Below are 27229 nucleotides of genomic sequence, written 5' to 3' on the forward strand. Positions count from 1 at the left end.
CTTGCTTAAGGCGTTAGCACAAGGGTTGGGCTCCAGTGTCAATGTGTGAATCTCTTCTTACTACATCCCTGACACAGGCTGCCCACCTCCAAGTCAACCCCCTGCAGAGATGAGGCGCTCGCCGCCTGCAGATGCAGCCCACTCCCTGTTTACCTCTAATTGTTAAAGAAGTCCTTGAACTGAGCAGAAGCCTGGGCACTGCCTCCCAAATCACACATCCTGCCAGACACACAGACACACAACTTAGGTCCGTTGATTCCAGGCTTGACCTTTTTTAGTGCCTCAAAGGAGAAATGCTGAGAGACACAGATGGAGAGATGAAAGGGAAGAGAGAGGGAAAGGGAGAGAAAGAAGAGAAAAGAGACACAGAGAGAAGGAGCCGTGGAGACACAAAGAGATAAACAGAGCGGGGTGCTGGGGTGTTGTCTGGGGGAGTCAGCAAGAACAAATACTCGAAGTCCTTAAGATAACTAACTGAAAGTGGATTCCAGGCCTCTCAACAAGCAGCACGACGACCTCTCACCTCATCCACCCCCTCCTCAAGCCCACAGGGGCGTCAGGAAACCAGTGAGTCCCTGTCCCCCTGAGTCACAAATTCCAAGTCTTGGTTTAACAGGTGGAGGTGCCTTCGTGGAAGGCTCCGTGCCCACTGGGAAGGACACACACTGAGAACCGCTACCAGCCCCTTTGGGCGAGGCTTTTCCTGGGGATACAGGCAGAGGGGCCCAGATATTGGCTTCTGGAAGTCTCTGGTGTCTCCTGGAAAACAAGATTGGGAACGAGCAGGCTGAAAGAGAAAAAACCCAGGCCCTGTGTCTCATCCTCCCCTCCTGCCATTCTCTTTGGGGCCCCTTTTCTCTGAAAAGCCCCCTGCCGCTCACCTTTAGTTGGGCACATTCGGTTTCATACTCATTTTCTTTTTCTGTTTTTCTCGTTTCAGCTTCAAAGAAGCCTCTTCCTCCTACTCCTGAAGACAACAGGGTGAGTGAGAGCACGAGGTCCGGGCGCGGTGGGTCGGCGGCGCCGCGGGCTACAGTTCTGGTGTGGGCCCACTTGCGTTTCCCATCTGCCCAGGTTTCTCAAATGCCGGGCAGACGCAGCAGATTTGTGGTGAGGCAGCTGAACTCAACACCATGGGTTTCTCGGCCCTGAATTGTCTCGTGGGTGTGTCCAGGTAAAAGCCGCCAGATCTTCACCCCACTGCCTTCACTCAGCAAACACTTATTGGTAACAAACTTTGCAGCCAGGCACCTGACTAGGTTGGGGCATAATAACAGCTCACAGCTATATAAAATGTGTATTTATCCCACCCTTTGACATACAAGCAGTTTGGAAGCATACATCTGAGAATACCTTTTATTCTTCAAAGCACATCCACACTTTTACCAGCTATTTTGAAACTCACTATCTTCTCTAGCCACTTCAGAGGGTTATAGTTTTATTCTCATGTGAAAGCTTGGGAAAGCAAGTCCCACGAGAGGTTCTCTCAAGGCCATCCAGTAACTTAGTAGTCAAGCTAGTAGGATGCAGTTTCTGGTGTGGTGGTCTTGAACTCGAGTGGTGGTTCTCAAAGTGTGGTCCATGGACCAGCAGCATCGGCATCACCTGGGAGCTTGTTAGAAATGCAAATTCTCAGGCCCCGCCCCAGACTTACTACATGCCAAATTCTAGGGGAGGAGCCCAGGAATCTGCATTTTAATAAACTTCCGGGTGATCCTGAGGCACACTGGAGTTTGACACACATCGGTCTAATATACTGACTTACAAGACTTAGGTGATATCAAGTCAACTCTCGGGAAGCTATTTAGTCAAGAAGACAAAAAAAAAAAAAAAAAGAAGAAAGATCAACCTAAGCCCTCACTTTATGGTAACAGCAGCACCAATATCCACATTTGAGTAATTGCCCTTTATTCTAGAACCCACTGATTCAGCTTCCTCATGCTTCTTCCTGAAGAATGAGCTCCGCTTTTTCCCTCCAGCCAATATGGTGACATTTCAAAGACTGGCAGCTTCCCCATAAGGGAAGTTCTACGTCGCTCAAAAGCGGGCTGGCTTTCAGATTTGTCGTCAGCCCCCTTCCTCACAACAGGAAAGAAGTGGACTGAAATTGTAGCAGAAAATGAGCTCTCTCCCTTTTTATTTCATTCATCTTCTAAGGAATATTTCACCATCACCCTGGAAAACATGGTTTGGAATCCTCCTGCCCTGGCTTGTTGGGGGTTCCCCCCACAGTCCCACCTAAACCCGCACTTCTGCACCTTAGACTGGTTTGCTCCTGTCTGGTTTTCACTATCAGTGAAGGTGAAAGTCAGAAAACAGGGCCTATCCATCTCCCCTTGGACGCCACCACTTGGCTTCTCAGATTTCTTGGAGGAGAAGCCTCTATACTGCTCTAGCACTCCAACCACAGGGCTTTTGGAATCACAGCTGTAGCTTCAACCATACGTCTAAATCCACAGTAACATTTCTTTTATCTTGAATTACTTGAATTCACTTCTCCCTTCACCTTCATGTTCTGTCTTCTAATGAGTGATGGCATCTTGAGTTGGCATCTAGAGAAGCTATACTTTTATTGATTTTTTTAAAAATAAATTTATTTATTTATTTATTTATTTATTTATTTTTGGCTGCGTTGGGTCTTCGTTGCTACGTGCAGGCTTTCTCTAGTTGCGGCGAGCGGGAGCTACTCTTCGTTGTGGCGTGCAGGCTTCTCATTGCAGTGGCTTCTCTTGTTGCAGAGCACGGGCTCTAGGCGTGTGGGCTCAGTAGCTGTGGCGCACGGGCTTAGTTGCTCTGCAGCATGTGGGATCTTTCCGGACCGGGGATCGAACCCGTGTCCCCTGCATTGGCAGGAGGATTCTTAACCACTATGCCACCAAGGAAGTACCCATATATGTTTTTATATACAAATATTGGGGCATGACTATACTGGACAACATAATAAAATAAAATGCACCTGTATTTGAATCCTGCTGGATTTGGCAGCTCAAATGCAACTGATACAGGAATGTAGTATCAGTGACTCAAAACTAGTATTACCATCTGTGATACGATTTTCCAAAATGGCAAACAACTCGTGGTCAAGTTCTGAACTAAACAAAGTGTAATCTTCCCTCAATGTAAAGGGTGGTTGCATTCCTAGGAAACCAAGTACTTCGTATAGGGTTGAGGTAGGATCTAGGCTCAGAGTGTTATTGTACATTATCGTTGTAAGCAGGCTGCTCACCACGTGAATGTCTAACAGGACATTGAAAAGTTGTACAGGATGTGGGATGCTGCAGAGAGTTTTGCATCCTTGACCCTCTCCCGTTCAATGCTAGTAGCACACCTCAACCTTTGTGACCTTTGAAACACCGCCATAGATGTCCAAAATGCCCCCTATGGAAAGGTTCCACATGGTTTGAGAACCCTGCTCTGACCTTTCTCTTGATAATAATTAATCAGTTGGGCCTATAATGAAATGAATACCATACCATATCCTTTCTTTATCTTCAGGTGCCCTTGAACAACTCCTTTCTCCACTGGCTCTTAGGGTGAAAGCCTCAGGCCCAACAACTCTTATCTGTAGTTTCCAATATTTCACCTCACAAGCTCCACAGATAATCTTGACTTCAAATTCCAATCTGGGCTCAGCTGGGATGACACACTACATCAGTATGACAATTTTTTTTTTTAATCTCCAGTATGTTTATGCCACTGATTGCTTCAATGTACTCAGAGAACTTTTGATTTCCCATCACCAAATCTCATTCTAGCCAGTAATCTCAATCTCTTCCCATGTTTGCTGTCTCACAAAGTCTGCCAACCTGTAGCAGGTGTGCCCACCCTGAACCCTTGTGATTGTTTACAGTCTCCTCTTCACTTCTCAGTATCTCTTCCTAAGAAACGTACTGAAAAGTAGAGACATAGGCAAGAGAGCCCACAAGAGGAACAAGGGGTCCCATATGATATAGTAGAGAAAGCATAAGGCTAATTCAATTGCTAAACTTGGCCACATCCATTTCTCCATCTGGGCCTCAGTTTCCCTATTCTAAACAAAAGAGTGAATCACATGATCTCTCAGAGGCACTCCAGCTCCAATAGTCTATGACTCTATGGATCTGGACAGGCCCACAAATAAAATCAGAAAAGCATGGACTGAATGATTTAGTGTTGACTTCATCCCCTTTGCCAACAATGTGATGCTTCTAGCAGAGAGGCTGTGAATTGTGACATGGTTCAAGGAAAGAAACAAGCAGACTTTTGTGAAAAGCACAGCCGCTGGGAATTCACTGGGGTCAGAATTTACCACATAGAATGGGAGAGGCAATGTACTCCAGGTATTGAATGTCTTTGTGTCCTATTCAGCACCATAAGCCTAACTCATAAAGAAAGCCAACTAGGCAGGCAAATGGCCTCAGCAAATACCCCCAATGGATTGTAGGAACCGGTGTCTGGCCTGGCATGGGTCCAAGAGCAAGTTACAGCTCGGGAACTTGCTGACCTCGTTCCACAGTTTACCTCCTTTCTACATCTTTGCTTGATTTTATTGTGTCCCTCCTCCAGCAGTTACTTCGGGAACCTGAAGAAACCTTGGTCATTGCCTTGTATGACTACCAAACAAATGATCCACAGGAACTCACGCTACAACGCAATGAGGAGTACTACCTGCTGGACAGTTCCGAGATTCACTGGTGGAGAGTTCAGGACAGGAATGGGTAAGGCACCTTCGTGGTTGCTGTCCCAGGTTTTGAGGTGAGGTGGGAACAAAGAAAATACTGGAACGATTGTCCTACCTCTCTCAGCAGGACCACGGCACTGAGTTAGGAGAGGAGAGCAGAGGCAGAAGGACGAGGAAGGAAGAAGTAGTAGAAAAGGGTCTTTCCCCTTCTCAGAAGTGGCTGGGAGGCAGTCACTTGCTATACTGGCTCCCTGTACCCCATCAAGCACTCCCAGCCTCCAAACTCATCTAAAAATCTCCTGGGTTCTTCCACTGACATCCACAGTTTGGGAGAACGGCAACTTGTTCCACAAAGCACCATTGTTCTTGAGTGCTTAAGTGAGGTTGAAGGTACATCCCATTGTGAGGGTCTTATTTTTGGTGCAAAGAAAAGGTGCGTATAGATGGTGCAGATTGGTGGTTACATTAAGAAGCATCAGGAAAAAAATACTAAAGATTTAGTTAAACCAACAGCCTTTGAACTAGCCATCCGAATGATTCATGGAGAAAATCAAGTTGTGCAAATACAGTTTGCCCACTATAGGACTTTTGAATGAAAAAAATCTTATGACCCCTCCTCTGATCTGAAATATAGGAAAATTACTGTTATTGACCTTCAGAATGCTCTGGGATGTATATGACTTAGATACTAGTGCTTAGTTTAAAGTTATCAGATTCACACTGCTTTATAAGGCTTTATTTTCTTCCTTTAAATATCAGAGGTATTTACCTATGCCCTGGAATAGTCTCCAGAATCATCTCCAGAAGATGATTTCAGTGATTGCCTAAATCCAACATAAAAGTGTGCCATAATTTAGCAAATTCCCTTCTTGGATGCTTAGGTTGTTTCTAATGTTTTGCAAATATTAACAACACTGCAATTAACATATTTCTATATTAATATTAAGGGTTTAAACATTTTCAAAGTGTGAGGTTATTATTAGTTTAAAAATATTTTAAAAAGAAAAAGAAAACATTCCATCATTGCAACATCTGGATAGCCTATGTCAAAGTTTTATAAAAAAAAAAAACTAACAATAGCGAGGAATATACATAAAAATAAGCCACCCTCCATTTGCCCGCACATCAGTCCTAAAAGTATTCATTATTAAGTTACTTGTGCATCCTAAGCAAAAAAGTTATACGTATACAAATGCATCCTTTTTTCATTTGCACTAAGGTGGTCCATTCTGGTCTTCACCTTGCTTTTAACCTTCAATGATATATCTTAGAGATATTTTCATATCAGCACATACATATCTACCTTATTCTTTAAATAATTGCATAGTTTTAGAATGTTTGCGTTATAAATATTTAGACAATATTTTATAGTGGGACATTTAGTTTCCAGGTTGCTCAGTGAAGATCTTGCATTGCTCATGCTTGTGTATCCTGGTAATCTTTTGAAATTTATATATTTTTGAAAAAAATTTTTTTCTTTGGGAAAAAAATATATATCTCACATTTCTAACTATGGAACTGGTGAGTCAGACTATGTGAAGTCTTAATTTTGAAAGATAAATCCCTCAAAAATTTTGCCAAATTCCCACCAACAGGGTATTCGAGTGCCAACACTGGGTATCATTAAACTTAACAAAAAAAAAAAAGGACCAATCGTTGAGTAAAAAAAAAAGAGGTGCACAAATATCTTTAGGGTTAAGGCTTTACTTTTCATATATATCAAAACTTACATTTTCAAGGCACCTTCTCTTTCAGTAGCCTTATCAACTCGACTGCAGGGGAAGTGAGGGAGGGGTATAAAACAAGATTAGATCAAGAACTGTGATCTTGGAGGCAGTGTCTCTTGCTAGCTGAGAACAGACGCCAAAGCCCCTCATCTGGAACCTCTCTCTCTAGTTGACTGGGGGAAACAAACAAGACCAGTCACATTACCTTCTCTTTGCCTGTTATGGGGAGGCCCGTAGCAGAAACAGGTTCAAGACTGCCTGGCTCTACAAACACCAGAGGAACTTACTCAGAAATTCATCCCTTCAATCAACTGACATTTCTTTAGCACAACTAATGTGCCAGGAAATTTCTTCTCCTAGGTCTCACTTCCCCAAATGACAGTTTACCCTTTGTTCATTGGCCCGTGGAAAGGCTCAACTCTGCACTTCAAAGGGCATCGAAGAGGACACTCCAGAGGCCAATCGGACATATGGGAATTTCCCCAGTTTGCTTTGTAATAGCCTGGTGAAGCAGGAAGTACACAAGATGGGGAAAAAGGAGATGAGTATCAGCTGCTTTTGTTGTACAGGACTTTGGAAAAGTCACTGAACTTCTGTGAATCCATTTCCTTATCTGTAAAATGCAGATGATAATATCAGCTTTCCATCTCAGAGGGATGAGAAAATCAATGAGATGAAGAAAGTGAAAGGGCTTTGTAAATTGTATACCTACACACAAGTGAAGAGAATTATCATCATTTTGTAGCTAACCCAGCTTCGGCTGGCATATTAAAACACAGTCATTCAACATGAAAGTGAAAATAGTATTTGACCTACTAATATAATTGTAAACATATGGTGTGGCAAAAACAGACATAATTAAAAGGAATGCCAAAAGAAAGACATAAAAGAAATAGCAAACTTGAGAACAAGTTGACTCCCATCAGTTGGCACTGACTGCCTTGAGCACTGGGTTAAGAATGATTCTGAGGCTGGGTGTTCAGTTCTCCAAAGAAAGCATGCCATAATTGACTAGCAAGGTCAGGTCAGCCATGGGTACAAGATATGAGATATCCTGTATTTGACATCACCATTCTTGATTTCTTCACTCCTCAGAACAATTCTGTGAAATAGATTACACATTCCCCATTAAACATAAATCACTAGGGACTTCCCTGGTGGTTCAGTGGTTAGGACTTCGCCTTCCAATGCAGGGGGTGCGGGTTCGATCCCTGGTCAGGGAGCTAAGATCCCACGTGCCTTGCAGCCAAAAAACCAAAACATAAAACAGAAGCAATATTGTAACAAATTCAATAAAGACTTTAAAAATGGTCCACATCAAAAAAAATCTTAAAAAACAAAACAAAACAAAAAAACATAAGTCACTAGATTACAAAATGGCCTTATACAAAAATTAAAACAGGTGATACAGTAAAGAGCAACAAGTTATGAGACATCTTTTTATAGATTGCAGAGTCTGGAGGGATTTTACATGTGATCTAGTTTAGGTCCTTCATTTTACAGGTACGGAGTCAGAGGCCTAGAGAGTGAAGGAGACACTGTTCTCACCTTGCAGTATTAAATGTGATAGTGTTTTGAAAAGTACAAAGCTACACACAGGTGTAAAGTATTTTGATGTTCTTATTAGTCTCTTAATCCATATGTCTTTGTTTATACACAATTTATTCCTGCTCAAAAGAAACCCCAACTCCAAATCCAGCATGATTTTATCCTTTTTTCTCATGTTTTACCATTTATGTTTGAAGGAGCTCATTTAACAAAAAATATTAGGGAGGCCTTGAATTAAAAGCTCACAAGTTCGACTGGCAGTATCTTTTGGGACCTGTGGCTGGAAAGTAATTCTTTATGTTTTAATTATTTTGGTTTCCCGACTGTAAAACACTAGCACTAAAGCGGAAAAAATACTGATTATTACACACACACACAAATGTTTCCTAATAGAAAATAGAGACTGAACATTAATCTTTTTTCCAACAGAGGAAATTTCACAATGAAGAGATTAGCAAGCAGAGCTATTAAAGCAACCACTTCTTATTTATTATGATTCATATTTTAGTGGTAAAATCTACATAGCCTTTAACAGATAGCAGGTTGTTATTTTTAGCAATTCTTTTATTTGAAAATTTTAAAATGTCTTATCCCGAATGCTAAATAACATGAGACTTCATCTTTAAATGACTTTTAGTTGATTAAACCTATGAAATGGAGATGTGAAATTAGTTCTACATTAATCTAAACACTAATTTCCCTTTTAACAGGCATGAAGGATACGTACCAAGCAGTTACCTGGTGGAAAAGTCCCCAAATAACCTGGAAACCTACGAGTAAGATATTTTATTTGTTTTCCAAAAATATGGTGCTAAGGAGTCCTCTTACATTAGGAGTGAATTATTGGTTGATTATTAAAATACCAGGCATTTTCTCTTCTTGACCTGCTTTCTTCTCCCCCATACTCTGATCCCTAAGTGAACAGTTGAGGGTCACTTTATTTATTTTCTTTTTTATTAGAAAGGTATTTTTATTTATTTATTTATTTAATTTATTTATTTTTGGCCGCGTTGGGTCTTCGTTGCTGCGTGTAGGCTTTCTGTAGTTGTGGTGAGCGGGGGCTACTCTTCGTTGCAGTGTGCGGGCTTCTCATTGCGGTGGCTTCTGTGGCTGCGGAGCATGGGCTCTAGGCATGCGGGCTTCAGTAGCTGTGGCGGGCAGGCTCAGTAGTTGTGGCGCATGGGCTTAGTTGCTCCGCGGCATGTGGGATCTACCCCCGCCAGGGATCGAACCTGTGTCCCCTGCATTGGCAGGTGGATTCTTAACCACTGCGCCACCTGGGAAGCCCGAGGGTCACCTTATTTTATTTATTTATTTTTGGCTGCATTGGGTCTTAGTTGTGGCATGCGGGATCTTTCGTTGCAGTGTGCAGGCTTCTCTCTAGTTGTGGCGTGCGGGTTTTTTTTCTCTCTCTAGTTGTGACGCACAGGGTCCAGGGCACATGGGCTCTGTAGTTGTGGCGCATGGGTTCCAGAGTGCTTGGGCTCTGTAGTTTGCGGCCCGCAGGCTCTCTAGTTGAGGCGCATGAGCCCAGTAGTTGTGGTGCATGGGCTTAGTTGCCCCTGCAGCATGTGGGATCGTAGTTCCCTGACCAGGGATCGAACCCGCATCCCCTGCATTGTAAGGTGGATTCTTTACCACTGGACCACCAGTGAAATCCCGAGGGTCACTTTAAATAGAAGGGGGAGGGTATGTGTTCTCATCTCCCCTTTTATCTAAGGGATGATTTTCAGATGCCTGCACATAACTGTGGTCAAAGGAAAAGGTTCTTCTGGGAATCCCAGGAATATTTATCTTACTTGAGAAGGAAAAAACACTATGAACACTGGATCAAATACAAACTGACTTAAAACATGGTTTAATGCAATACTTCCAATACCAAGATAGCAGACAAAAATATAGATATTAAATATCTGCTTAGCTTGTGTTGTTTATTTCAAGCTAGGCATTTAAAAGAAGAGTTCACATGGATATAATTTTTTTTAAATTTTATTTATTTATTTATTTATTTTTGGCTGTGCTGGGTCTTCGTTGCTGCGCGCGGGCTTTCTCTAGTTGTGGCGAGTGGGGGCCACTCCTTGTTGCAGTGCGCAGGCTTCTCACTGCAGTGGCTTTTCCTATTGCGGAGCACAGGCTCTAGGCGCACGGGCTTCAGTAGTTGTGTCTCATGGGCTCTAGAGTGCAGGCTCAGTAGTTGTGGCGCATGGGCTTAGTTGCTCCGCGGCATGTGGGATCTTCCCGGCCCAGGGCTCGAATATGTGTCCCCTGCGTTGGCAGGCGGATTCTTAACCACTGTGCCACCAGGGAAGCCCCACGTGGATATAATTTTAATGGAATTACTTAATGTTTAATAAAATTCAAGTGTAGAGTACAATGTACTCACCATGTACATGTATTTCCTAGTTCAGCTGCTGGAAGGCCCAGAAGCAATAATACTACAGTAGCAATGTGTACACTCAGATCTTGGATTTTAAATAACACTTCCCACTAAAAAGAACTAGGACTTCTTGGAGAAATGGCTTGGGGATTCAGAGTCGAGGCAGGGAAAGAACAAAGATGAAACTGGAACATTTTGATGCATCAAAAAGTAAAGAAGTACCCCCCAATATTTTTTTGTTAAATAATGTGAACATATTGAATGATCACAGAAGTCAGCTTAAAAATGCTCCTTCTGACTAAATCTGGGGTAATTTGAGTATCAAAATAAATAATGACAGTAAGGGACTACAATCCACTGAGTAAAATAAAAAAATCAATAATAAATAAATAGCTTGATAGATAAGTAAGTAAATAAATAAATGGGCAAGAAGAGAAAAAAGCTCTTTCTTGCAGCAAAATGCCAACTAATGAATGTAGAAGGAATGATAAAGTTTAAAAATCACCATTTTATAACTCAAAGTACCAACTGATTCAAGCAAGAATCATCAATGAGTGTCACAAATAGGTGGTGAAAGTTTGATATTTACATAGTTTCAAAGTATCTTCTCACAAACCACTTACTAATAACAAAGAGGAAATATCTGGTAGATCCCATCTTAACTAAATGATCCAAGTTCACATCAATAATGGGGCAAGCAGACACCGTGCATCTCCTGATGTGATACACTGAGAAGGACACAACATCACTTCTGTGATATTCCTGCCCAAACATGCATAACCTGAATTATTCATGAGGAAATAATAGACAAATCCAAACTGAGGATAGTCTACAAAATAACTGCCCTGTGCTCTACAAAAATGTTAATATCATGAAAGACATGAAAGGCTGAGAAATTGGTCCATGTTAAAAAACTGAAGAGATGGGGTAACTAAATGCACCAGTAATCCTGGATCAATCTTGAACCATAATAAAGCAAACCAAAAAAAGTTACAAAATATATTATTGAGACAACTGATGAAATTTGAATAAGGTCTAAAATTAGGTAATAGTATTGTATCAATGTTAAATTTCATGATTTTGGTAATTGTACTATGGTTATACAAGTGTATATTCTACTTATTAGAAATACATACTGAAGTACTTAGGGGTAAAAGTCTATTCTCAAATGGCTCAAAAAATCTATTTATCTATATCTATCTACCTATCTATCTATCTATCTGGACAGAATGGTAAAGCAAATGTGTAAAATATCAACAATTGGTTCATCTATATGTGGGAGTTCTTTTACAGTATTTTACAACTTTTCTGTTAAGTTCAAAATCATTTAAAGATAAAATTTTAAGTACTTATCAAGCTTAAGATACCAGGGTTGAAGAATGCTAGCTAATGAAACCTTCTATTAACTCATTTGTGTTCTTATTAGTTCAAATGTGGTCAAGTTATTTGTTGCTGAAATTCTAATAGATTCTATAGTGAAGAACTATCATTTTCTGAAGAGTCTCTCAACCTGAGATTCATTTTGATCAAGTAGGTAAGAGAAGCCCCTCCCTCAGCTAACAGGAGTCATCACTTCCAACAATACTCAAACTGTAATGAAATATATGAGATATGCTTAAAAAATAAAATTCTTTTATTATTTTACAGTCAACACCTTTAGAAAAAATTAGGCATTTATTTCAAATGATCACTAGGCTGGGAAGTTTTCTTTTTGTTTTGGTTTTTTACTTTTAATCAGAATTTCTTCATTTATGATAGAAGGGGCACATTCAAACTTCCAACAGAGTGTAAGGCCATAGGGAATGATGGAGCTTGGGGCAAAAAAAAGGTATATTCCCTCTCTTGAAGATATTTTAAGTCACTTTTAAAATGAAACACTACAGCATACAAACAAAACAGTCTGTGAACTCTATTTATTCTGCACTCTGTCAGTTTGCATTTCAGATATGGAATCGTAGCTAGAGAATTAAATGACTCATAAACAAGCATCCAGATAGTTAGTTATTATATCTGGGTATACCAAAAAAAAGGCCCAATATGATTACTTTTTTCCTTGAACTTAACATTGTCTAGATATCTGCATAAGAACTCAAAATTGTACCCCGGGAACATGATCATGGGTTGGTAAGTTGATTGGCTTCAGGTCTCCTGCCGTGGTTTGGGGACATGACCTTGGGCAAGTTTCTTCACCAGGTTGGATCTCAGATCCCTTTTCCTTAAACTGAAGGGTCAGGTAAGATGAAGGAAAGCAAATCGTGGCACTCTTGCTGACATTCCCTCCCTGTGCCTGAACTCAGGGCAGACATCACTCTTAGGTAGTGACATTCTTACTCCCTGAGCTCAGACTGGCCTCGATCTTTGCAACACACAGCTCCAGGCAGCCAGTACTAACTGATCAGAGCTGACACGTAAGATGAAGCATATTTGCCAGGCTTCAACTAAATAAGTTCTAAGAGCCCACTGAGTGGGAAAGTACCATCCAGTTGCATGTGTTCAAAAGCTCAGATGAAGTGAAGTAAGTCAGACAGAGAAAGAAATATCGTATGATATCACTCTTATGTGGAATCTAAAAAAATGGTACAAATGAACTTATTTACAGGACAGAAATTGAGTCACAGATGTAGAAAACTTATGGTTATCAAGGAGGAAAGTGGGGTATAAATTGGGAGATTGGGATTGACATATACACACTACTATATATAAAAGATAACTAATAAGAACCTACTGTATAGCACAGGGAACTCTATTTGGTGCTCTACAATGACCTATATGGGAATGGAGTCTAGAAGAGAGTAGATATATGTATATGTATGACTGAGTCACTTTGCTGTACAGCAGAAACTAACACAACATTGTAAATCAAATTAATTTAGAACAATTTTTTAAAAAAAGCTCAGATGAATCCACTAATTCCCTTATTCGTGGCTACTCTCAAATAACCAAACAAGTTTGGTAAGTGGTGTTGCTTTCCCACCCAGAACTTCTCTCCCCCTGGGCTTATTAATTTCCACAACTGATTGTTAACTGATGATCATTCTGTCTCCTCTAACCTAATAAGTGGGCAGGGAGGCCAGGATATGGTTCAAGTGTTAACAACACTGAAAAACTTCAACCCTAAAAAATCACTCACATTCTTTTTCTTACCACTTTTTAGTTGTTTATTCACCAGACAACAAAATTATAAAAATAATGCTCCTGTTTGGACATGCTCCAGTTTGAAGAGCTCTACTTTAGAAGATACAGGGAGTAGGGGTAGTAAAAGAATATAAATTATTTCACTCCATTTCATTTCTCTATCAAACTTACACGTTACCCATTTAATTTTTGTATTAAAATATAGATAAGGAAAGAAGGACCCATGTGAGAGCATGTACATGATAAATAGTGCGAAGATTACGTTCCTTAGGAGTTTGCAGATCCCAAGAACTGTATCTGACAGGTGTAACCCCTGAAAGATGTGGAGTTGGGGGCTACAGCATAGCAAACTAGGATTTTCTGGGGGGAGAGAGGGAGCCTGGTAATGTTTTTCCTTAAGTCCCTGGTATATGATAGTTACAGGCTCTTTATGGTGGTGATAAAAGCATGGACTCTGGAGCCAGAATGGCTGGGTTCACATTCTGGCTACGCCTTACTAGCTCATTGAACTTGGGCAAGTCTCATAACCTGCTGATAACACTTTCTGACACATGATAGGTGAGCTACACTTTAGCTAAATATTCTTTGCAGTCTTAAAGTTCTCACCAGAGTATGGCTGGAGCTTTCCCCCCAGCAAACTTTGATAGAGTCCACTGACCAGAGATACGATTTCAGCCTAGCTACAGCTAATGCAAAAGAGACTAATCAGGGCATACTCAGGAAGCCAAAGTTCATATCGAGGCTGTTTTAATGCAAACTTTATGAAAAGTCAGTTAGCATCTTTGTATAACTTGTATAATTCTAGTTTAGAGTCATCAGTCATTAAAATTCCAAGAATGATACCACACTGCATTTATGTTACATGTCATCTGTTGTTGCTTGCTTGAGTACGATATGCTACACATACAGATTATTGGCCAGCCAGGCAAGGAGCTGGACTGCTAGTTTCAAATGCTCAGATGTATGAAGAAGAGCTTTCAGCACTACGTAGGTTAATGAAATCAAACTATAAAAATGACACTGAACCCATAGTGTACTTAGATTTGCTTTTCCCCATTATCCAAATCATTCCCTCACACTGCATTGGTTCCTAAAGGTGTCTGACATGAATTATTTCAGGTTAAGATCTATTCTTTGGTAGTAAAAATCAAGAAGTATCTTTACTTTCTTTTTTTATTTATACATTTAATCTATTATTCAAATTGCTTATAGAAAATTTGATTTTAAAACTTCTCCAGAGAAGAAATGAGACACTTATCCTGAGAAAATTAGCCAGAAATCAAAACAGCTATATGATAAAATCAGAAACACAAAATTAAACAATATCGTGTCATCACATGAACCCTGTGACACATTTTCCTTTTAAACTAACTTTGAAGCTCAATCTCAGGTTAGTTCGCTTTGTAAAAGTAGAAAATACGTGAATGTTTACCTTACTTTTAGCAGATTACATCCATTAAAATTTTTTAGTTTTTTCAGCAAATAAATTTAGCATTCCTTTGACAAGGAATAACAGTAATGCCTCAGGTTTTTCTACATTCGCATTTTTTACAAAGATAAACTAGCCTTATGAGTCAATGTCATTTGTGCAGGAGCTTTTGTGCAGCTGGGAAAAAAATGTAATTATTTTGCAGAAGATCTTGAAAACCAGTCTTACAGAGGAAAATACTGCAATTGTTTTAAAAGGATATTTGCTACACTTTCAAATTTATATTAAATTTTTATAGCTGCCCTAGCATCATCCTGCTAATAACCACCCACTGACTTACAAAATAGAGCAGAAGATAAATGTTTTCTAAAATTTTAATGTGGAAAATTTCCAACATGCACAAAAGTAGAGAGAAAAATATGGTGAACCTCCATGTACCCAAAACCCAGCTTCAACAATTATCAACATTTCACCAATTCTGATTCATTTGTTCCAATTAAACATTTTATTACCTGGAAATGGTTCATGCTTTTGCTTTTGAGTTTGAAAGCATTGGTAGAAACAAAAAGAACAAAAAATTTTCTGGCATTAATTATCTTTCATAAGTAAATAATGAAATTTTTAAAAATGTCATTGACATATGACTTTTTCCTGCTTTCAGGTGGTACAATAAGAGTATCAGCCGAGACAAAGCTGAGAAACTTCTTTTGGACACAGTAAGTCTCCTTAAACTGTCTTTTAACTTCAAATAAAATGAATTGTGTTACTTTTTTTCAGCCATGCTGTGGTTTGTGCTAATGCAGTGAGTTGACATATTGGATTAACAGTGGTGTCCATGTCTGGTAAAAGCATTCTGGGGGTTCTCAGGGTTAGCATACATCAGTATAAGAAACCTGGAGAGGATCAAAGGCCTTGGTATTCACGTGTGACCGTGACCACAGCTTCCGTGGGTGGTCTTTCGGGCTGTGATGGCTGGCCCTGGGGAGCTGTGGTGCTGGTCTTCCTTGCCTGCGTCTCTGGCTGGGTCAGGAGTGCCTGTGACTCAGATTCCGCCTGGTTGGGCTGTGTGTGGATCCAGAGGAAATACGCCACTTGTTTTAACTTATTTTTCATGCGACCGTTCTTCTTGAGAGCCATACGGTGTCGGGAGCAGGACTGACCTTACACAGGGGTGTCAGGATTAAGGGAGAGAAGGCATGGTGTGGTGAGGAAAGTACTGGGTCCTGGCCACTGCTCTCGCTCCAACTCAGTGTGTGACTTCAGGAACATCTCTTCTTCCTTCTGGGCCTCAGTTTCTCAATGAGTACAAGAGGAGCACTGGACTAAATCAGGGATGACAATTACCCAGACGCATACTGCCACTGTCTGCTCCTGGTCCTGTGGCCGACACAGTTGATCAGAGTTCATGGCTTTGGGACCCTTCTCAAAACAGTGCTCCAGGAAGCCGCCATCAATTGACTGGCATGCAAGGTAAAACCTTCTCTTCCTGGATCAAAAGATCACTTTTTATTCTAAAACAGTGCCTCTCAAAGTATCTGTGGTGATGGACTACTTTTTGTGGTTGGTTTTTAATTTCCAATCTGTCACAGACTTATATTTTGTAAAATACAATAAAAATGAATTATCAGAAAAAATAAAAAGCAAAAATAAGAAGCAAAGACATAAAAAATGCAAGTCCAATTTTTTATTAGTATTAGATTCATTAGACATAAAATTGCTCTGTCTGATTGCTATAAAAAGATTCTAAATGCTTACTCTCAATTTCTTTTTTTGTCTGGTGGTGGACCAGTAACAATTTGCTAACTGGCACCCATCCATAGACCACACTTAAAGTAGCACGGAAAATTGCACATTTAGGGCCCTTGCAGAGAAACCAAATGCATGGAGGTATTGAGAGAAAGCTTTCTACAGAGAAATCAATCAATTTATCAGCTTATTTGCTTAGAGCAGTGGTTCGCAGGCCTGTCTGCACATTAAAATCACCTGGGAAACATTTTCAAAATACCAATGCCCAGGTCCCAGCCCAGATTCATTAAATCAAAATCTCTAGTGGGCTAGAGGGGTGGGATAGGGAGGGTGGGAGGGAGACGCAAGAGGGAGGGGATGTGGGGCTATATGTATACTGTATAGCTGATTCACTTTGTTATGCAGCAGAAACTAACAGACCATTGTAAAGCAATTATACTCCAATAAAGATGTTAAGAAAGAAGAAAACCTCTAGTGGGTAGGGTCCAGGCATTCGTAATATAGAGGAAAATCTCTCCAGGTGAATCTAATATTCAAATGATGTTAATGACCCGCGCCCAACACAAGCCTCACCAGTGAGACCAGTAAACGGTAGGCCTGGGTTGATGGAGGCATCAGTCTCTCTGTGCCAAAATGTTAGCCCTGTTCCTGCCATTTTCCAGTTATGGTTTGAAGGTATTTCCTATCTTTAAGAATCTTAAACTGCAAACCTCTCCTGGATGGAATGAAGCTGGAGTGACCAACTCATCCTGGTTTGCCTGGAACTGTTCCAGTTTTAAAACTGAGAGTCCTATGGCCCCAGAGCCCCCGCACCTCAGTCCCAGACAAACTGGTACAGTTGATCACCCAAACCGGTAACCATTACCAGTTTGGACAGTGGCTAGAGGTGAGCTTAGAGAAGGAGACCTGGGAAGATATCAGGTAGGGAATGAAAGTCTGTGATGGCAAGGTGGAGGGATGATGAATATTGTCAAAGAATAATCTAAAGGCATATAGTTGATTAATATACTATTTACTTTTGCACAAGGGAAACTGATAATAGATGGATTCATTCTGTCAAAGGCAAAAATATAATTTCTGTAAGAGGAAATGGAGACGGGAAGAGAGCCCACAGTCATATTTTGGAGCAGTGAACTTTTTCTCCTTTGGTTAAGTTGCCGGTGAGCAGGCAGCTGGCAAAGAGGACAAGGTGAGATGCTCTGCCCGTGGGCAGTTTTGTTCTCATCAAAGAGGGCAAGTCCAGTTGTTTGTGGATTTTCCAAAAGACTATTTGTTTACCAGTGACGGATGCAAAACAGGCAGCCTGTATGCTGTCAGCCGTCTCAAGCAGCATCTGTTGCCTTTGTGACGTCTGCACCATTTCCTTTATTAGGATTTCTCAGTGTAAACTCACATACCTTACCATTCTGCTGAGCACAGACCTAAGTGCATAGAGATACTTGAGACAGGGCCTTTGATCTCAATAAGCTTTAGACTCTATTGGGAAACAAGACAAACTCTGAAGAAACAGAGGATAATCTAAGAAAAACTGAGCATATGCAGCAGGTTTTCAGTGGCCTCAGAGTTCTGAGAATATTCTAGAAGAATTAGAAAGATTTCATGGAGGAAGAGGAATTAAGCTGAGACATTATTAGACTCTGGTTTCTCCTTGGTTCCACCTGGACTCAGCACTTAATTATTTCCTGTGGTTCCCAATATCGCACATTAGAATCACTGGGAAATTTTAAAAAATACAGATTCCCAGGCCCCAGTCCAGACCTACAGAATCAGACTCTCCAGGGTTAGTTCGTGGGAATCTATATTTTTTCAAGTCAAACTTGTGATGCATATGTGGCCCACTCAGCACCTATGTTATTGGATAACATAATAAATTATTAAATTAACCAATAAGAACTTATAATTAAATAAGAATTATACTGAGTTTAAACAAGTGCAGTTTTGTTATTTTCAATCCCACATTGGTTAATGAAGTATTGCCCATGGAGCACCTAAAACAGCCCACATTAATGATTAGCAAAAGACGATTTCTATTTTACAGCAGTTCTTTGGAGACACTTAAATACATTCTGCTTGCTAGGGCAGTTGAAACATTCTTCCTTATTAATATTCTAGACTACTTCACCAAATCCTCTTTGCCTCCTTAGGTAATATAAGGGCAAACTTCAGTGGGTCCCTATATTGTATGATGTTTGAAACATCAGCTGAATTGTTTCAGGGGTGAATTTAGTGTCTCCTTATCTAACAATTATAGGACCCTTAAAAGACTGATTGATTCATTATTATTGACCAAAAATTGATTTATTTTATTTTTATTAACTAAATCTCCTGATGTACTGCCCCGTGCATATTTCTCCACTAGAATATAAACCCTTTACCTTGTTCCTGCTGTACACAGGACCCCAGAACTGTACCTATGATAACGTAGTTGCTCAATGAATATTTATTGAGTGAATGAATATAGCAAATGCTTAAGAAGTGTTTTTAAATTAACAAATATGCTGTAGGAGAAGCTGGCTAATCATGAGCATCATTGGGGAGCTTTTAAAAAATACAAATTCCAGGACTCCAGCCCTCACCAGTCAGAACCTTAGGAAGTGGTACCCAGGTGATTCTGGGTCTTACCCAAGTTTGGGAACCACAGAAAATATCTCCTATTGTGTCCTATCAATTCTTCAGATAGCACCTCCTCTAAGAAGCCTCTCATGCTTTCCCTCCCACAAGCTGTGGAATGTGGTTTTTCCACACCTTTGAACCCTTATGGTGCAATGTCATGACATCTCCAGTGGCTCTGTTTTCACTCAGCCTCGGACCTCAGCTGTCTCTCTTCTGTCGTAACCCATTTAGGTAGAGGGTGAATTCCTTGCAAGCAGGTACTCTATACTTTACAGCATTGCATACGTTGGGTGACCTGAATTTTGGGCAGAAGCCTTATCTAAGACATTGGTTTATCATATTTCCATGATTCTAAGATGTTATTAAAGATACAGTACTGACTCCATACCAGGATTTTTTCAAGAAAAGAAATGAACCACCTCCAGAATGAAGAGTGGCTATCTGTCAGAGACACTCTTAAATCATAACGCAGTGTGAACAAGCTGTAAGTTATCAGTCCATCTTTTTCACAATAACCTACCCTGTGTAGAAAGATTATCTTCTGTAAGGTGCCCTTCAAATCATATGGACAGAAAGAAAGAAGTAAATTCCTAACAGTCAACGTGTCTCAGATGAAAGCAGACAATGGCACTAATACCTCTAACAGATGGTATACCATAGCGTGTGATAGTAACAGCCAGTGATACTCCTAATAGTCCTTGTTCTGGTATTATATTCCAGGAACTGTTTTAGGCACTTTAATTCTCCCAACCATCTTGCAAAAGTCATTTTACAACTGAGAAAACTGAAGCTCCTGCATTTAATCAGGAAACATCTGTATTGACAGAATTATAGACTGAGTTAGAATTCCTTTTAAAGAACACCTGGTCCATCCCCTTTGTGCTACAGGGGAGTAAACTGAGTGTAAATCAGTGGCATAGCCTGGACTAGAGCAGGGACGCTTCTTCATAGACACGCACACACACACACACACATGCACACATACACATATACACATGCACGCACACACAGTTAGTAAGGGAATATATGAGTTAAGTTCTATTCTCCCATCCCTATACTTCCCATCTGTGTATTTTACCCCCTTGGCATGATTTTTTTTTTCTATTGTTACATCTTTATTTTTCTAGATAAAATAGTAAAAGGTAAAGTGAGACCTTGACTATATCCCATGGGAACAAGCCCCCTCCCCGACCTACCCTGGCTGCATTGCACGGATCAGTGCCCCTATGCATGGCAATGACAGGAGCAGAGACCCTTTAGACTCCACCGTTCTTGGTGGTTGTGACTTCCTCTGAGCCCCTTGCAGGAAGTAGGTGATAAGGCACATGCCGGATGCCTCCTTTTCCTCAGAACCCTGTGCTGCCTCAGCCCTAAACCAGAGCTTCCTGTCACCAGCACTGAATGCCACCTAGAGCAACTACGATGGAGGAAGAGCTCTGCCAGCCTCCCGTCCTCGGCAGAGCTGACTGAAAACTTTACCTCTCCTTTGGCTGATGTCTGTGGATCAGTTTACTCTTGTTAACAGTTGGGCCCCTCTCTAATCACAAATTAAAAAAAAATAATAATGGTTTGTTTGAAAGAATAACAACAACAAAACATTCTTAATTAAATAGAAGAGACATTACCACTCCCTTCTTCACAGATAGTTGATAAACTTGGGGTCTTTTTGGTCTATGTTTCTTCCCTTTAGAATAAGTTACATATGTAGACAATGTCTGCCTCGGCTAAAGTTTAGTTTCTTCCTGTCTTGAACTTAACCCATCACATTTCAGTGAGGCAAGAGCAAAAGCTTCGATATTTGGCAAAAGGGGAGAAATTTTGAAGACAAGTGATGGTACATGTAATACATGGATGAATATCACGAACATGATGTTGAGTAGAAGAAGCCAGACACAAATTCATTATTCACAACAGCCAAAGGTTGAAACAACCCAAACACCCAGCAATTGATGAATAGATAAACAAAATGTGGTGTAATCCATACAACGGAATATTATGCAGCCATAAAAAGGAATGAAGTACTGATACATGCTACAACTTGATGAACCTTGTAAACAATATGCTAAGAGTAAGAATCCAGTCATAAGAGACCACATATTATATGATTTCATTTACATGAAATTTCTAGAATAGGCAAATCTATAAAGAAGTCATATTAGTGTGGCAGGGGTGCAAATGATACTGAGGTATCTTTTGGGAGTGATGAAATATTCTAAAATTATATTCTGGTGATGGTTATACAACTCTGTGATTTTGATAAAAATCACTGATTTGTACACTTAAAAGAGGAGAATTTCATGTTATCTAAATTAGGCTTCAAAAGCTGTTTTAAAATCTAATGAACTAATCTGGGATTTTTTGGTGTCACATAGATCACCTTTACTCCAGAAACTGAATAAACTACCGACCCCAAAGGCGGGAAAATCTAATTTTTGGAAAATCAAGTTTTTTAAAAGCGCGATTTGCATGCAAAAGTTAGAAGGGTGTTCACTAGTGCACTGGATAAACAGTTTACATTCATATCTGAGAAGACAAAAATAAGAATCTGGTTAGTTCTCCTCTGTCCTCACCATGTCCAAGGTCATGCACAGAGCACACTGTAAAAAATGTGGGAGGCTAATTATGGGCATAAGGTTGTACTATTGGTCCAGAAAGATTGACAACTCATTTTCTTAAATTTCAAAAAATTCATGAAATACAAAATCATTAAAGTAAATTGTGTGTACAAAGACAGAATACTAGGACTGTCCTAGAATACTATGACATCTTAGAAAAAGAAATGTAGCAGCTTTCTGTATTTTCCTCAATTCTTCCCCCGCTTTCAGGCAACAGCTAGGGCAGTCCTAGCTCACAACCTTGAGAAAGGAAGGTCAAGGGTGGACAACAGAGACGAAGATTCAGGTCTCAGCTTTGAATTTCTTCCTTTCTTTTTCCAGTTTTAGTGAGATATAATTGACCTATAACATTGTGTAATTTGAAGGTGTGCCACATAATGATTTGATTTATGTATATATTGCAAAATAATTAATACAATTTTAGTTTACATCCATCTCTATACATAGTTACAATTTTTTTTCTTGTGATGAGAACTTTTAAGATCTACTCTGAGCAACTTTCAAATATACAATACGGTATTGTTAACTGTAGTCACCATGCTGTACATTACATCCCCAGAATATATCTTATAACTGGAAATGTGTACCTTTTGACCACCTGCATCCAACTCCCCTACCCTCCACTTCCCTCAAATTTCAAAATAGACTCTTGAATCTCCCAGCAGAGAGAAGAGTTTTGGGAGTCTCATAAAGTTGTTGTGGTAACCTCTAAGTTTGGCAAGAATGCACAATGATGTAAGGGCCAACCGTCCCCCCCAAATTCCCCTCTGCGGGTTTAGGGCCAAATCAGAGGAAGCAGGTTACGTGTCTACGTGAGGATGAACTTTCTAACTATAAGTGCTCTTTCAGACGACAGGGACTACTCTACAGGACTGTTATAAATAAGAAATGCATTTTCAGTTGAGTCAGTGGAGACCAAATCTGGATGTCCATAAGCCTTTTAAAAGTTCAGGTCCCAGGGCCTCAGTCCTGGAGATTCCAAGTGTGTAGGTATGGGGAGGCAGGGAGGGGCGGGGAGCATGGTAAACTGCTCATAGTCGTTGTTTTGTTTTGTCTTGTTCTGTGCTTTAGATTCTTCAGGTGATTGTGATCACCAACAAAGTCTGGGGCACAGGGGTTTAGGGAGTTAGGCCAGATCAGTGGTTCTCAACCAGTGGTGATTTTGTCCCCCAGGGAACATGTGACAATGTCTGGCATCCAGTTGATAGAGGCCAGGGATGCTGCTAAACATCCTATGATGACAGGGCAGCCCCCATGACAAAGAATTACTGCACCCCAAACGTCTATAGTACTGAGGTTGGGATAACCCTGGGCTAGAGAACCTTTCTAGGTTCTTCTAAAAGGTCTTTTCTAACCCTGAGATTCTAGGATGCAAACAATTAGCATGGCCATCTGTGTATTATTTGTATGTGTAGATGACCCACCTTTGTGATTAGGGGGTGGAAGAGCTTCTAAACTGTGTATATTTTGCTCCATATACAACAAGTGTATGCCCACCACACGAGGCTCCTCTCTCTCTGGCTTTCACTTATGGCCCTCAGTATGTCTAAGTTAAGCAAACCATAGCAACAGATTTTGCAAATATCACCAGCACAGATTGACAGGTGGGTAGGAACAGAGCCTTAGACACAAAGTACTCAAAAAACAGAGTTAAGACTTTCAAATTCCTACCAGGACTGAAAAAACTGGTCTCCCCATTTGTTAGTACTTATTTCATCAGCACTGGCAAAATTGTCAGTGGGGTGAAGGGTATATTTTGGGGGCTTCCCCTTCTCTCCACTTCCCTCATGCAACCAGCAGCTTTGTGTTCTTTCTCCTTTTGCCCTGCAGCAAAATCAGCACTTGAGAAAGGGCCTACAAAATATATTCCCATTAAGAAAATGATGAAGCTTCCAAGACAGAAGTTTTGTGCCCTTGTGGGGAACAGAGAAATGGTTTCTAACATCTGTTGAATGGAGGCACCATAGACTAGTAGAATGAGCAAAGGTTTTGCTCACCTGCCACATTCAAGGTTCAAATCCCAGGTCTGCCACCTATATTTGTAGGTCGTGAGAAAGTCACTTCAGCTCTGCAGCACTCAGTATCCTCATCAGGAAACTGAAGATAATAACATCTAGACTGCAATGTTGTGGTGAGGGCTGCACAATATCTGTAATGAGCTCCAAGAGGGCAGAGCTTGTGTCTGTTTGCCTTCGTTTACTGTTTATGTCATCACTAGAATAGTCTTGGAACCATGGTAGGAGCTCAAGAAATGTCTCTGGAATGAATGAATGAAACGGTAGCCATTATAGTTGAAAGGCTGCTCTGTGCCAAGCTGGCCTACAGTATTTCCTCCTTTCACAGGCAAGAAAGTGAAGCTGGATGCATGAGCCTGGTTTCCTGGGATCGCTGATTTTCCATTCTTTCTAACCCTTCCAGGGCAAAGAAGGAGCCTTCATGGTACGAGATTCCAGGACTCCAGGGACCTACACTGTGTCTGTTTTCACCAAGGCCATCGTAAGGTATGGTGCTAACTCAGCAAAGTGGGGAGAGACAGTCCTGAGGTGGGTGAGCGATGAGCCACAAACAGGAATGTCAGACAGTGCAAGAGGTAGAGGAGTCCCTAGAAATACTGTGTTTCCCTGATCCCTCTGAGAAGACCAAGGCCAGGGAGATTAAGAACATAAATGAAGTCACTTACCTAGAAAGTGACAGAGCTAGGGCCAGATGCCAGGTTCTCTTCCCAGTTGGCATCCCTGAGTGCAAAGCTCTAAAGAAATAAAATACCTGGTCCTGTATTTGATGCATTTATAATTTAATCCAACGAATAACAGAAAAGATACTTTTGACTGCAAGCGAGAAAATATGAATTCTAGTTCTGGCTCTGCTAATAAAACTATCCACCATTTATTGAGTCCTTACTACGTGCCAGAACCTTACAGATCCTTTCACTGGGGGCTGGTCACCTGGGTACCCTCTGCCTAGCACATAGCAAAATTCCAGACTCCCAGGAGAAAAGCAAGCATTGAGCATAAGCCACATTGTTTATACAAACAATTTAGGTATAAGGAGCCATCCTTATCAGTTAGAGAATGGTGAGAGCCCTCCTAAAATCTAAGTTCTCAGAAGCCAGCCAAGGGCCAATCTTGCAAGCAGGCCTTTCTAAGGATAGCAGTCAGGGCTGCTATGTTAACTCTGCTATACAAAGCCAAATAAGTACGAAGGGGCCAAGATGCTTCCTTAACATATGCTGAAGATTAGCTAAATCCACACAGCAGGGAAGGCAAACATGTAGCACATACAAGACGATTGCCCATTTTGAGGTTTTGGAAGAAACATCACCAATCCATCATGGCACCAATCCTGAGTCCAGATGCAGCCTCAGAGTCCTTAATACAGCATCCAAGGCCAACCTGTCAAGACTGACACACAAGTTGAAATATATCTGCCATCCGTGTGACAGGGTAAAAAACAAAGCTAATAGGAATCTGCTACTAGTAGACATTTCTGTGTCTAAACATTGCTTCTTAATAATCACTGCATTTATGTTTCATTTGTTTAAGTGAGAGCAACCCCTGTATAAAGCACTATCACATCAAAGAAACAAATGACAACCCCAAGCGATATTACGTGGCTGAAAAGTACGTGTTTGATTCCATCCCTCTCCTCGTCAATTATCACCAACACAATGGAGGAGGTGAGTTCTAAGGGACAAGGCCAGAGGGGGACCCTCACAGGGGAACTTGGAGAAAAGTGACAAACGCCCAGCTGGGTTTCTTCATCTCAGACAAACTGACCATAAATAATAACTATACAAACAGAAAAGGATGCCAAATATTTGATTATCTTACATATTCTTCATTAGCAAATTCTGCTGCTGGAATCATGAGATTTCACCACCTGCCCACCTGTGACATTATACCTCTTCTCAGGGAAGATGTAATATCAGTGATTGGGTTTTGGAATTTGTTTTCCAGAATAAATATAGCTTTTGCATTGGATTATATTTTTTCCTGGTGATTTGACTTGGATGGTTGCTATGGTAAAACTCTAATGACTGCCTTTCACTTTGTAATCAACCCAGGCCTAGTCACTAGACTCCGGTATCCAGTTAGTTCCTGGAGGCAGAAAGCCCCGGTCACGGCAGGGCTGAGATATGGTAAGCAGTGCATTTGGGAATGTTATTCATTTGCACTAACTCACATCCCTAGAGGTCTGGGGTAAATTCTGAATGGACTTCCGCAGACGTAAAATGATAAATAAACAGGTACACTGTATATCTGGAGATGGTGTGCACAAATGAACATTTACAGTGTGTGTAAGATTACATCTATACGTATGCACATTTATCTGGGTCAAATCAATGTCTATTGGTTTTAGATGACAGTCCATCAATGAAGTGTTTACTGAGCACCTACTTTGTACAGAGCACTCTGCTAAATGCTATTAGAAAAAAATATTAGAAACCAGTGCTATAGTACTGTGTTCTTGCCTATTTTCTAGAACTTCTGTATCATCTAGTTTGTTAGGTATGGGTCCACTGCAAGTGCTGTAAGCTAGCAGCATCCAGAAATGTCTGTCTGCATAGCACTGTGTTAAATTTTTTTGAATGCTTTTAGGCAGGGCAGGCATCTCTAGGGCCATAGGCCCTACTATTCCTTCTTGTCCTATGGAACCGTTTCACCCACTTGTGATTTTCTGCCTGCATCCCCTGGTCCAAACTGTGCTGGTCGAGGAGAAGGCTGGCGTACCTTTCATTTTATATCTTCTAGATTGGTGGTTCTCAAGCTTCACTGTGCATCAAAGTTACATAGGATGCTTAAGAAAAGTGTTGACTTCCAGCCCCGACCCAACATTTACCAAAACACAGTCCCAGACAGTGGGGTCCTGGGGTTGCCTTTTCAACAAGTGCCCTAGGTGATTTTGACACAGGGGTTAGAGGGTGATACTTTGAGAAACACTGTGTGGGCTCTCCATCCCTAACCAGCACCATATCTGCACACAGTACGTGCTTGGTACTGTTTTCTGTTGAGTCTGTGCCTCAAAGAGGTAGAAATTGAACTGTTTATGGTACTAGACCAAGCATCAGGAAAGGATAATGCCCCTCAGCCTCCTTATAAAAATAAGATAATTCTAATACCTGTGGAATCCGAATGTGCCCATGCTGGATGGAAGCCCAGAGAGTATTTTATGAACCCACTCATTTTTGCCAGTGTGAAAATTGAGACTCGGATCCCTTTTATTCATTTTTTGAGCATTTATTGAAAGCCTACCTATGTGCGAGACTGTGTGCTGGCTTGCACCTCTGTACCAGTCCTCTTGGAATCCACCACCTTACCCCTAACCCCTGCTAAGGCCTAGCAAGTGCTATGTACATAATGGATGCTTTTGATGGATAAA

The 27229-nt window shown here is 40.8% G+C and overlaps 1 protein-coding gene and 1 long non-coding RNA gene across 2 annotated transcripts in view; one reads left to right on the forward strand and one right to left on the reverse strand.

Moving 5' to 3' along the window:
• ITK (IL2 inducible T cell kinase) overlaps nt 1–27229 on the forward strand; it is a 62926-nt gene that overhangs the window by 26771 nt on the left and 8926 nt on the right. The window contains exons 5-11 of the mRNA XM_061189913.1: nt 941–981; nt 4546–4697; nt 8646–8711; nt 15538–15592; nt 24269–24351; nt 25393–25526; nt 25914–25988. Coding sequence (XP_061045896.1) covers nt 941–981; nt 4546–4697; nt 8646–8711; nt 15538–15592; nt 24269–24351; nt 25393–25526; nt 25914–25988 — 606 coding nt within the window. The remainder of the gene's footprint in view (nt 1–940; nt 982–4545; nt 4698–8645; nt 8712–15537; nt 15593–24268; nt 24352–25392; nt 25527–25913; nt 25989–27229) is intronic.
• LOC133091067 (uncharacterized) overlaps nt 1–27229 on the reverse strand; it is a 70692-nt gene that overhangs the window by 17029 nt on the left and 26434 nt on the right. The window lies entirely within an intron of this gene.

This window comes from Eubalaena glacialis, chromosome 4 (assembly GCF_028564815.1).
Source record: "Eubalaena glacialis isolate mEubGla1 chromosome 4, mEubGla1.1.hap2.+ XY, whole genome shotgun sequence".
Lineage (NCBI taxonomy): Eukaryota > Metazoa > Chordata > Mammalia > Artiodactyla > Balaenidae > Eubalaena > Eubalaena glacialis.